Raw genomic sequence first — 13,928 nt, forward strand, 5'->3', positions numbered from 1 at the left:
GGCTAATGTCTTCAGGAACAGCTGATATATCAGTAAGTGATCCCTATATCATTTTGAAGATGCAAATATAATGAGAGATCACTGTGCATGGCAATTTAATCTGTCAGTGTGTAGACCTGTTCCACCACAGAAACCAAAAGACAACATCTGCAGAAAGACAACACTCACAATAAGCAACCATAGATGACCAGCACCAGACGATATCAGTAGTGACACATTACCCAACAGCATCTCATTTCAGTCTGCTAAAATATTTGCTATATTATGAAGATGGAAAAGGGCACCTACATTTCCTGTCTGGATGTATGGGTTTGGAGGAAGGGTGGTAATACCTTGGGACACGCTATTTATAGGAAGCCAGTTTACACTGTTTTTGTATCTTCTGACTAATTGTTGTCACCATCTTGCTCACTGTCAGGGGATACTTTGTATCATAAGTCATAGGACCCAAAATTATCCCAGATTCTGAAAGTTTGTCAACTGAGTTAGCTGACCTTGGTTTACCTTTTGGCAGAAAGGGTATTGTGAGAGACAGATCACTAAGGCCCAATTATGATTTAGGTGAATGATGAGAATAATGAGGTGACATTCAAGTCTACAGCTTTTTTGTTGTACATAAGATACTATTTTGGTCATATTCCAAAGAAGCACAGTGTAAAGGGCTATTTGGGACACCTTTCAAAATATGTAATGGATATTCTCAGTTTGTGCAAGGTGGCTGTCTATGATGGACCCTCGTTTCCTTGCGGTCAGGTCATTAGTACTGTGTAACAGAGAGTAAGCAGCACCACACATGCATAAAGCATCCAGTCAAATCTATGATTCCAGAATGTTGCCTCAGTATCAATCTCGTAAGGAATGTAACAACACAGAGATCCAGCTGCACACTTCTGGTTTCTGGGACACTGTTATTAAGGATGCCAGTGACACCTCAGCCTGGCCTGAGAATGGAGCAACTATGTGAGGTAGGCATTCCTGGGTGGTGATGGAGCTGCCTCCGTTGCTGACATTACAGACCAGTATGGCTGTGCCACATTCAGGGCATGTCTGAAGTGTGAACACTGGCCCTTGATGTCTGACTAGTAGCATCCGGCAACAGTGGACACTAAACGGGTCGGTGGTTAGAAGGGACAGAGTTCGACCCTCTGCCCTTCAGCGCTGATGCCAGACTATATGATGGACAGTCCTGTGGGTGACAGGCAGTGACGACTTGCACCATTGGACGACAGAGAGTGACGATTCTTCTCCGGGCCACAAGGGGATCGCCTGCTTCGCAGCAGTTGCCGATTCAGTGGAATTTGCCGGCTGAGCAGCCAGTACTTATATGTCACAAGGTTAGGTGTGTTGACATGCAGATGCTCCAGAATCTTGTAGCTCCCTTGTAGCGATACTAAGTGGTGTCCTGGATTTCAGTAACACCAGTGCTTGCGCACCAGGTGTTTGTACCAAAGTGCAGAGGCTGACCACGATGGTGAAATGCTGCAACAAATTATTACTGCAATTGGCACAGTTGCAGTAGTGGTGGCTTGCGCCAACTATTACTGCTACATTGTGTAGACTGACTTTCAGTTTCTATGTCTGCACAGCCTCACCCACTGAAGGTTAAACTGACAAGCACTGTGGTTTCATGTTGTATTGTGTCTCGAAAATGGTAGGTGTTCACCTACAGTTTCACAATACTTAATATGTGCTATAGAGCTTGTTTTCATTGCTGAATTTTTTACCACGTAGTCACAGATTGATTTTGGTATATGATTAACTTCTCACGGTTGCGATTCACAGTCATATAATATTTCTTAAAGGACATCATAGTCGCCGTTGACTGTATAAAATATTTATTGTTACTATACATGGATAGTCAGGCAGCAGTTAGAGTTGACGGTAAATTGAGTTCATGGTTCAGAGTAGTTTCAGGAGTAAGACAAGGCTGCAACCTGTCTCCACTGTTGTTCATATTATTTATGGATCATATGTTGAAAACAATAGACTGGCTGGGTGAGATTAAGATATGTGAACACAAAATAAGCAGTCTTGCATATGCGGATGACTTAGTTGTGATGGCAGATTCGATTGAAAGTTTGCAAAGTAATATTTCAGAGCTAGATCAGAAATGTAAGGACTATGGTATGAAGATTAGCATCTCCAAAACGAAAGTAATGTCAGTGGGAAAGAAATATAAATGGATTGAGTGCCAAATAGGAGGAACAAAGTTAGAACAGGTGGACGGTTTCAAGTACTTGGGATGCATATTCTCACAGGATGGCAACATAGTGAAAGAACTGGAAGCGAGGTGTAGCAAAGCTAATGCAGTGAGTGCTCAGCTACGATCTACTCTCTTCTGCAAGAAGGAAGTCAGTAGCAAGACTAAGTTATCTGTGCACCGTTCGATCTTTCGACCAACTTTGTTGTATGGGAGCGAAAGCTGGGTGGATTCAGGTTACCTTATCAACAAGGTTGAGGTTACGGATATGAAAGTAGCTAGGATGATTGCAGGTACTAGTAGATGGGAACAATGGCAGGAGGGTGTCCACAATGAGGAAATCAAAGAAAAACTGGGAATGAACTTTATAGATGTAGCAGTCAGGGCGAACAGGCTTAGATGGTGGGGTCATGTTACACGCATGGGAGAAGCAAGGTTACCCAAGAGACTAATGGATTCAGCAGTAGAGAGTAGGAGGAGTCGGGGCAGACCGAGGAGAAGGTACCTGGATTCGGTTAAGAATGATTTTGAAGTAATAGGTTTAACATCAGAAGAGGCACCAATGTTAGCACTGAATAGGGGATCATGGAGGAACTGTATAAGGGGGGCTATGCTCCAGACTGAACGCTGAAAGGCATAATCGGTCTTAAATGATGATGATGATGATGACTATTGCAATTTCGGCCTTATGGCCATTTTCAAGTAAACTGCAAAAGTTACATTCTGTCAGAATATAAAACTACCTGACATGAGTACATCTCGTTGAAATGTAGCCTTTTGAATGTGAGAGTCCCACAAGATCTGATGAGTACAGGTGCTCCTGAACTTGTATTTGTGATAGATTATTAGAACGATGGTAACATCGACAGTTCAGTATATATTTAACAACATATTACTATGTAATAAGTGTCATACTCATCAGATCTTGTGGGACTCTCACATTCAAAAAGCTGCATTTTGACGACGACATGTACTCATTTGACATTCTGTCAGATAGTTTTATATTCTGACAGAATGTAACTTTTGCAGTTTACTTGAAAATGGCCATAAGGCCGAAATTGCAATAGTAACAATAAATATTTTATACATTCAACGGTGGCTATGATGTCCTTTAAGAAAGATTTTAGTATAGTTGTCCTATAATCATGAATATGTAGCAAAGTCCTAATGTCTCTAGTCCCTGCTTCGATAGGAATTGTATTCTGCCCTTCTTTAACACAGTTGTTAGATCTTTCAGCTACATCTACATCTTTGTCTGTGCAGGTTGGTGTGAAGAGAATGGAATAACTCTGTCACCTCCGCGGGGATGGCAGAGCAATGATGGAGAGGCTTTTTCATGGGTTAATTATTTGTCAAAGATGCCTGGTGTCGAGACTGCTCCCACAGCACTTTTTCCACCACGCCGTTCTGCTTCTGAAATGGGATTTTGTCAAGGTGCAGCCTTGGAAGCTGTTGACCCAAATAATCCTGATCGTGTTTGTGCTGCAACTATTGCAAACATCACTCAGCATCTATTGTGGATACGTCTCGAATCAGAACCTCGAGAGAGGTAATCTCTCTCTTCATCAGTTGTTACCTGCTGCGATTCTAATGCATCTTTCATTAATACTGAACTCGTAGTAATAGTAGTACTGAATAGAAAGTATGATAACATAACAGAGTCTCTAATAGCATTCTAGCAAAAGTTTTTTATTTATCGAGTGTTTCTATTCTGTGTTCTGCTGTACTAGGTGAATTACATTAATTTTTTGCTCATTGCAATTGTGTAGATACGTAAATGGTATGGCATACTTATACTGTATCTAATGTATTGTTAAAAAGTAAGGAAAGGTGATATTGTCAACATAATTTGAGATGAATCACTAACTCATAAAAACTGAGTAAGGTGGCATAGTGGTTAAGTACTGGACTTGCAAGAACAGTGAGGTCAAAGCCATGTCCAGCCATCCACGTTAGTTCTAAGCAGTTTTCTTAAATCAGTTAAGGCGTATTCAAAGCGACATTATGAATTTCCTTACCTGTCTTTATTCTGTACAAGTGTGTGGTCTGCCTCTAGTGACATAATCAATAATGGGATCTTAAAGCTTAAGCTACATTCCTGCCCTTCATTTGGGGAAGTGAAGTGCAAGTAAAGAAATCCTCCATGGCCTCCATGCCATTAAGAGAACCATCATAGCATTCACCTCAAGTAAATTAAACAAACCATAGGAAACATTAATTAGGATGTAAACCTCACTTCTTATAAATGAGTATCCAAGGTCTTAACCATTCCGCCATCTCATTCTACAGTGAGTTCTTGTTTCATCCCCATATCTCACCATTCACTTTCTTTGTTCTGTATGCAGAGTCGACATGTACTCGAGTACATACATGTCACTAAAATTCATTGTCTGATAAATTTCTGATACAAATTGCAACACACACAAGTGTTACATTTGGCACTGTAACACACTTATTAATTTTACAAAATTCATGTTTATTCCAAATTGTTCATCTTTTTTGACAATGCATTCTGGCATACGTATGAAACTTTCTTTTACAGATCTCGTCAATACGTAGTCAATATTGATTCTCTGGACATTTTCCCTGTGGGCTGGTGTGAGAGCAATTCTTATCCTCTTAAACCTCCTCGTTCTTTCTCGACGCCTGTTCCAGTGAGACAGCCAGCCCAAGTTAACACACCAAAGTAAGTAACAAAATCTGAAAATTGACGGGCCAATATAAAAACGTAGCTATATTTCAGGATGATTGCATTGAACAGAGCAAGAAGTTACACTTTTTTTCCAGTCTGAGGTTATGTATTAGAAGATGTGAGAAAATAATACTGGAACTCCTTGATCATTGAGTTACCTTTTTCTGTTTGCTTCAGCAATTTTTATCAGCTGAGAAAGAATTCAGACTCATTTAATATTTTTAAGCTCCTTACTAGCTATGTCACTGTGTTGCTCACCTGTTGCCATTTGTCTTTATCCCTGACAATTTCCCTTGGTGTTTCATTGTATGTGGTATAAGTCGACAAGTCTTCATGAGCAGAACACTCTTGCATGACATGTTCAGTTGCACCAGTGATCCCACATGCACGAATATTAGTTATGCTTTTTTTTTTATCCCGTGTAGATTTTCAGGGTATGACACACAGACTGTGAGGCAGTTGTGGCAGTGCTCTTATTCACCTGACATTGCTCTGGTAAGAACTCTTGGCATAACTGCTGTACTAGCAGCAGCTGAGTAGAAAAAGTGAACCAAGAGGATATTCTTCAGTTCAGATGTAAAAATCGGTGAATTATTGCTAAGATTTTTATTTCTTGTGGTATCTTATTGAAAATAGAAACAGAATACCGTACATCTTCGTGTACAAGAATCAAGGAAGAGTTATCCAAATGCGGATCAGATTTCAACATAGTATTAACTAAGTGAAAGCTGCTAATTCTTGGGAATAAACTCATATTGTTAACAACAAACAACATTAAAGAAAACATGGATTGAGAGGCCGCTGTTGAGTTCCCACACAACTGAACAGGGGCGCCGACAAGAGATTTGCAAACTTACACCAGATATCACTCGAACTGCCTGTTTCTGAGCCAAAAATATCCTTAGTTAATAAGAAGAGTTACAACAGGATGTAATGTTGTATGTCATAATAAAACAAAAATAAGCGAAAATAGACTAATTTTCATGCTGTACTATCATTTCTTGCAGATATTGTTCTAATGGGAAATGTTGTGGCATTCAATTTGTTGGACAAGGTCCTGAATGTTGGCTTTCCATTACAACTCAGCATCTGTATGAACACCTAAGAATCATGAATGTTCAGACTCACTAATCTGTGTAATCAAAATGTCAGAATCACTCATCTGTGTAATCAAAATGTCAGTTTTAGTTTAGTTGTGTGTTAGAAACTGTAAAAACAGAGTCTTACTGTGATTAAGCATCAATTTATTTTCTAGAAGCCGTGAAATGTCTTCAGCTACATTATTTGATACATTCCCTGTGTTGCAGTCAACATCTTTCACTACTAAGCTAGTGCCATTAGCGAACAGATATTGTGGAATCGCTTGTCATGTTAGAAGATATGATAATCTAACGGTTTCGGTGACAAGAGAAGCGGTGCAAAGCTGGATTGCGAACTTCACACTTCTCTTTCTACAGTTGACTTACTTGGAACTTTTAGCCGATCCTCTTCTCTGGATATGCGGCTGCGTTGATCTCCACAACTTCTTCTCCAAACAAATAATGCTGCCTAGAAGAACTAAAAAATACTCTCTTTCTCACTAGAAATAACTTAGTACCCTCATACTTTCAGTTCAGTTCAGGTATATTTTCATCTCCACAAGTTTCACATAAACATACAAATTCTTGAAAGTCAACTACGACGACACCTGTTAGATACAATTAAACATAATCACAATTGCCTGGTTTTAACAACCAAATAATTTATAGACTCCCCTGTGTCTTGCTTCGTTCAGAGCTAAGATATAAAGAGTAGCATTTAATTACTCCGTGTCTTCTCTTACAGCGCCTGTGACGCTTGCAGCAAACACTTGTTGGTGCTGCTCATCTGACGCTGCTCGTGCTCGTGTTTTCCCACGATAAACGTCAATCCTGCACACACAGACATGTGTTGCGCAGTAAATAGGCTCTCTCTCACACTTATCTTTAAAATATCGCATGTTCAAGGTGGCAGTAGGTCGAGTGGTTCCAGAATTTACTTGTAAATTCTCGAAGCACTACAATACGAGACCGACCCCTAGGGCAACCCCAGCTAACCATGGCACATTCAGACTCCATGTCATTACTGCAGAGAATGACCTTTCATTCTCTGTTCTTGAAGTATGAGAGGAACCAGTTGTGAGCTACTCCTCTTATTTCATAATCCTCACTCCCCCACCCGCAACCCACCAATCTCGCTAATACAGTAGCCTGCCTTGTGATTTAAACCAATCCCCCACCCCCACCTACCACCCTGATGCATGCTGTACAATCAACAAATAAAATCCCATTTAACTCTGCCCTTCCACTGCACCCTTGATAGTCACTGTCAGAATTCCCGCCTCTCATAGCACATATCACACTCATTCTCCCTCTCCTGTGCTGTCTGTGCTTACGAGAGCTCTTTCTTCCTGTAGCAACTTCTGGATTAATGTTTTGTGATCAACACAATTAAGTGTCTTACTTGAATCAAAGAAGATATCCAGTGTCTGCAACTTTTTGTTGAATCCATCCATGCCTCACGGAGGAAAGAGAATACAGCATTTTCAGTTATTAAAACACTTCTAAAACCAAACTGTACATTTAACATCAAATTATGTGAACTGAAATCTATTTTTCAGCATTTTCAATAACTTTATAAAATCCAAGTGGCCCAAAAATTGGTGTAAAATTTTCAACATTATACCTTTCTCCTTTTGTATAAAGTGATCTTAACGCTGAGTGCTTTAATCGTTCAGGAAACTGACCATTGCTAAAGGAAAAATTCCAGCTTTGGTAATTACTGGGCTTATATATGCAGTACAGTGCTTTAGTAGTCTGCTAGATACCCCTTCAATAAATGAGAGTATTTAGTACTCAGTGATTCAATTATTGACTCAATTTCTATGAGTGTATTTAATTTTCACTGAGTTGTACAACAATAGACTGATTAGTTACTTACTTGTCCTATCATTTGAATGATTCTTTTACCACACTGATATGGAACAAGTCAGTTTACATGATATGTATTCTTGATTAATGTATTATTAATGAACATATAATTTTTTAGTCCTATTCATGCAAATACACTTAAAAACTAGTCCTTTTTTTAGAAGACTACTAGTTTTTAAGTAAAAATTCCTCCGTGAAATATAAGGTGTTGTGAAAGAGAAATGGTTCTAAATTGTATTTAAAACATCTTTTGCTATCTGCCAGACATTTTATGGTATTGGACAAATGATCAACAATTTTTGTTGCTTTACATTAAACTCCATTCTGGGCCATAGACATCTTTAATAATGGCTAAAAAAAGTCATTTTTCCCTCTAGTATTGTAGGTATGGACATCACTGTTGTTCTCAAATTGTGATGAATTGTTTATGACTGAAGACAAGAATTCTATGCACCATAAAATCCCAAAAAAATACATATGCATGCACTATCGAATTACAGTACATGCAATATCAGGTGAAAAATACATCAAAATATGCACTGTTATTGTCGTTCCTAACTTATTAGTTCACTCCCCTTTTTGCACAGTTAATGACTAACAACATTTTAAAATTATTTTCTGCTAAGTTCCTGTGCTTATCAGCCAAAACATTTCTGTAGGCACAATATACCTCTCTACACAACAAGAAGTTACAGGTGCAAATTTGAATGAACATATTTGTTGGTCAAGTTCTTCATTCATGCTTTCACAACAAAATACCTTCTTCACTGAACAAAAGAATCTGTAGTCTGGGTTCTTGTTTATAACACAGTCCAATTTGTTCTTTGCATCTACTCACACTTTCCCTTGGGCACGACTGAGCTATCTATGTAATTCCTCACAAATTGACATTGAGTCTACCAGTGGCAGACACCTAACTTCTAATTTTGTTATTGTAGAGGGAAATTTAGGGACGTATGCCTTAATGTTAATTAAATCATGTTGCACATTTTTGCATTTAAATGCTGCTTGTGTATCTCTAATACATACACCAACATCTGCCGAGAAACTATTTATTGCCTAAAATGAAAGAAATATTTACTGTAGAATATTGAAGTATCAATTTTGTTGCAATTAACTATGTACCAATTTTATTTCATACTGATTTAATGACATCAGAAGTGACAGAGTAAAAAACTGCAGTTTTCAACCAACTACCCCATCTGGAGGTAAGGATGGGCTGAGAGGGTAACAGTAGCTCAGGTAGGCTCTTTTTATAAGCAGCTACCTGTACAGGGACTTCAAAATAACATTTAAAATGACTGATTTGTTTTACAGCTTTGGCACCATTCAATATTATATATCCCTAAATTTTTACACATACCTTTTAATTGAGGATATCAAATTATTGTCATTATCATAATTGCTTCTGCAACCTGATTGGGTCCACAGACAAGACGTAATGTGTTTTGCATTTGGGTAGAATATTTTAACTGCATTACTGGTCTTCTTCAGCATGTAGAGAGCAGCATCACTTAACAGGAAAACAACTCTGCTTTTATTTAGGTTATATGATTACAGAAGACCTAAAATATAAAAAGCATTTTCTCAGAAAATGGTTTATAAAAGTAGACACTTAAATGTGAATAAAAGAATTATTTGAAATGTTATTCAGTTACAATTTCTAATTAAAACTTAACACAATTCAGCATCAAAGATGGTAGCAGTTGTGGAATTATTTGCATGTCGCAGGACTTTACAGCACACTAGATGGCGTTGACCAGGCCCATTCTCAGTTAATTTTTGTTCAGCTAGGTTAGCAACATAGTGCCCTGTAGGATCAATTGTGTGTAAAAATAGTTTTCATATATTTTGGCATATACAGTACAAAAGCTTATGCTTATAAAATTTGGGAACATAATTTTTCCTCAGTGCCGAGGGATCACGGACATGTTCTGATGTATACGTCTCCAAAAAGCCCTTAAGAATTGGATTTCTGAGTTTCTCAAATGGTATTTTTGCTCTTACAAATGGATCACATAAAGCCATGTAAAAATTATTTTGCAGTGCTTTAGTTATGTGAACAGTAATAAATGACTAGATTTTGTGTGTTAAAGATTCTTTTGTGTCTCACATTCTTGCAGTACATGATGCAGATGCGACATGCTGTTCGACATGAAATTTTTTAGAACATTTCATCTGAAATGATGAAAGCTCTTTCAGTTATATGGATATGATTTTTTAAAAATGGCATTCATTTTAACTAATTGTTTAAAATAAATTTTATAATGTTTTGCAAAGAAAAAATGCCATAGAAAATTTTCTGAAAAAGAATAGTATATTTATTACTACAACAATCATAGCGTACATCATCTCCGTCTGATCTAATAAAATCCTTTCTTTTTAACCACTGTGCAAGGAGTACTCTTCTGGAACTTTTGATTGGAGGCATATTAGAAGCACATTAACACACGTAAATGGAATTACACAAACTTACAAGCGTCTCTCTCTCTCTCTCTCTCTCTCTCTCACACACACACACACACACACACACACACACACACACACACACACACACACACACACAGAGCAAGGTCATTATAGGGAACGATATCAGTTTTAGAAGGATCAAAACTGCTAATGAAATTTGTTCATTTTCCACAAAACTGCTCTGCATCAGCTGCAGTACCTCTCTTTAAAGGCCAAATTTTCATTGTTGCAAGACCGAAGGCTTGCCAGTGGTTGTTGTGGACAAGTTCTCTGCAAAGAGCTGATGGTAAAATTCTGAGAAAGTCGTCCTATTGTGAGAAACTTAAATTTCAATTCCTATTATTCCCCCACTTTTTTCTTCACTCCTCATTCCTGAAGCAGAAATAAGGATCATAAAAATCGAAAAACTGAGGTGGCTGCTCAAAATCATTAAAATATGAGTTTAAACTAAAAATAGTCTATATTGTATGCATAAATAAATTAAAAATGCCTTGTAGAGGCATTATGCATGTTTTCTCCCCAAAAAATCAAAATATGCACAGAAAAAGTATACATAGTTGGAGTCAGAAAGTAATGAAATGGATAAATACTAAGTTTGAGCTATGTCCAATGATCCCATAAAAACATACATTTACACAGAATTCTCAGCTTTATTTATGAAGAATTTCATTAGCAAATACACTCTAAGATAAAAAAAGGATATACCTTGAAGGAATTATCCAAATGGGACTGAAATCAGTAGATGTGATGTACATGTAGAGACAAACAAAAGGTTACAATTTCAGAAAAATTTGTTGAAGAGGAAGAGCTTCACAAAATGGCAAGTCAGTAATGCATTGGTCCATCTCTAACCATTATACAAGCAGTTATTGGGTTTGACATTGACTGATAGAGTTGTTGGCGATCCTCCTGAGGGATTTCAAGCCAAACTCCATCCAAATGATGTGTTAGATAGTGAAAAGCTCAAGCCGTTTGGAAGGCCCAGCCCATAATGCTCCAAACTTTCTCAATTGGACAGTGATCTGGTGACTTTGCCAGTCAAGATACGGTTTGGCAAGCACGAAGACAAGCAGTAGAAACTTTCACTGTTGGAGAGGAGGCATTATCTTGTTGAAATGTAAGCCAAGGATGACTGGCCATGAAGGGCAATCAAAACGGAGCATAGAATGTCATCAAAGTACTGCTGTGCTGTAAGGGTGCCACAGATGCCAACCAAAGGTGTCCTGCTATGAAATGAAATGGCACCCCAGACCATTAGTTCTGACTGTCGGGCCATATGATGGGTAACAGTCACATTGCTATCCCATCATTGTCCAGGGCGTCTCCAGCCCTGTGCCTGGAATCTCATTGACTGGAGTAGAATTGCCTTCAGTGATGAGTCCCATTTCGAATTGAGCCCCAATCACGAGCAAAGACATGTCTGGAGATGCCCTGGACAACAGTGGCTTGCCAAACTGCCTGTCACCTGCCATACGGCCTGACAACCAGGAGTGATTTCCTGGGGTGCCATTTCATTTCATAGAAGAACTCCTTTGGTTGTCATCTACAGCACGCTTACAGCACTGTGGTACGTTGATGATATTCTATGCCCTGTTTTGTTGCCCTCCTTGGCAAGCCATCCTGGGCTTACATTTCAGCCGGTAATGCCTACCCGTAACCAGCAAGAGTTTCTACTGCTTGTCTTCTTGCTTGCAAACCCCTATGTTAGGCATCAAGGTCGCCTGATCTCTCCCAGTTGAGATGTTTGGAGCAATATGTGCATGGCCCTCCAGCACCAGCTCAGGATTTTGACAATGCATGCATGTTTGAAGCAGCAGTGCATCATATTTCTGAACAACACAGGCACTGCAGTACCATGTTTATCTGCTGATGCCAGGCAAGCAACTTTCATTTAAAATGCCTCTCTTGTAAGGAAATGTTAGTAAGGAATGTAGGTGTGCAGGCTGTAGGCACATGATTGATAATATATTGAAATTTCGGTGTGGCCATGAAGCGTACTCGGATAGCCTAATAGGGAGGTGACCGCATCCCATAAACAGGAAATCTGGGTTCGTGTCCAAATCTGGTACAAATTTTCATTGTCGTCATTCCATTACACAACTAATGGTTGTCCATATTTGCAACTTTGAATATATTTCATGCATAATTGATCATTGTCCAGTTAAACTTACTGTTAATGGGGTACTGACCATAGTCAATTTTTGTGATTTCTCTTTGCAGCTTGTAAATACAATATTCATTTCCATACTTCAGACATCTCTTTTTCCTTGACTGCACAAGGTATACTTTTTAGTGACCTTTTAATGTTGGGACAGATTTTTTAACTGATTAGCTTCAGCACAATGTGCACAAATTTGCTTCTCTGTCTTGCAAAATGTGGTTACGTGTCTATAACCGCAACCATTTTTGCACCACTAAACAGCTATGAAATGCCATTTCACTGTAGCTTATGTAACTGTTTTTTATGGCTGAGAAGATCTCCCTGACCCTTAGATGTACTTCGATCACATGATACATGCTTGTTTTTTCTCTTAGTTCTTGAATCTTAGCTTAATTTCCCTCTCTTTGCATGTGATTCACAAGATTTTGCTCACATATTAAGTCCAAGATATATCTTTCGCTGACTGTTGATGACACATCGTTTATAGTGATAAGTCTGTTTCAGTGGTTCAATTGTTTAACATCATTTGCAAAATTATTTTTTGACTGTCTTCCCTGAATCTGCTTCCAGTATTACCACATTGTATGCCATAAAAATACTTTCGATTTACATGTGATATACAAGTTACGCAGATGTACTATATCTGCGATTGTTTCTTTGTTAAATTTCTGCTTTGATGATCATCTTTTGATTTAATGGAGAGTCCATTTGCTGTTTGTTCATTAGTTATTTTGATTTTGTTATAGTGACCAAAATGGATTTAGTTGGGGCAAATCAGAATGTTTGTAAGCAATAGAGTATAACACCTTTGTGCTGTTTTGATAGGACACCTTCTGTCCCCTTCTATCTTGAACAAACTTTTGAAGCACCCAGCAACTAAAAACAATTATCGTGAAAGAATTAAAAATCTGCTACTAACACTGATATATAAAAACAAATATAAGGAAAGCAACTCAAATTACAAATGCATCATGCTCCTTAAAGACTTAACACTTTGTCTACCAAACTGGCTAGTTGGCATATAAACTTGTACTACTGTAGTAGGCGTGGGCTTTGTGTCTATCTTGGCCACAATAATGTGTTCACTATGCTGTTTGTAGTAGCTTACATTTCACGCTCCCATCCGTAGAATGCCAGTTTTCTTTTTCCTGATAACGACGTCCTCCTGAGTAGTCCCCGCCCGGAGATCCGAATGGGGGACTATTTTACCTCCGCAATATTTTACCCAAGAGGACGCCATCATCATTTAACCAGACAGTAAAGCTGTATGCCCTCGGGAAAAATTACGGCTGTAGTTTCCCCTTGCTTTCAGCTGTTCGCAGTACCAGCACAGCAAGGCCGTTTTGGTTAATGTTACAAGGCCAGGTCAGTCAATCATCAAGACTGTTGCCCCTGCAACTACCGAAAAGGCTGCTGCCCCTCTTCAGGAACCACACATTTGTCTGGCCTCTCAACAGA

At 38.6% G+C, this 13,928-nt stretch overlaps 1 protein-coding gene across 4 annotated transcripts in view; it reads left to right on the forward strand.

Moving 5' to 3' along the window:
• Positions 1-13,928, forward strand: part of LOC126190842 (scm-like with four MBT domains protein 1) — a 179,104-nt gene that overhangs the window by 103,246 nt on the left and 61,930 nt on the right. For all 4 annotated transcript variants that reach the window (XM_049931422.1, XM_049931423.1, XM_049931424.1 and 1 more), the window contains 2 exons: positions 3,464-3,749; positions 4,743-4,886. In XM_049931422.1, the coding sequence (XP_049787379.1) occupies positions 3,464-3,749; positions 4,743-4,886 (430 nt within the window). The remainder of the gene's footprint in view (positions 1-3,463; positions 3,750-4,742; positions 4,887-13,928) is intronic.

The sequence above is a fragment of the Schistocerca cancellata genome, chromosome 6, assembly GCF_023864275.1.
Source record: "Schistocerca cancellata isolate TAMUIC-IGC-003103 chromosome 6, iqSchCanc2.1, whole genome shotgun sequence".
In the NCBI taxonomy this organism is placed as follows: Eukaryota; Metazoa; Arthropoda; class Insecta; order Orthoptera; family Acrididae; genus Schistocerca; species Schistocerca cancellata.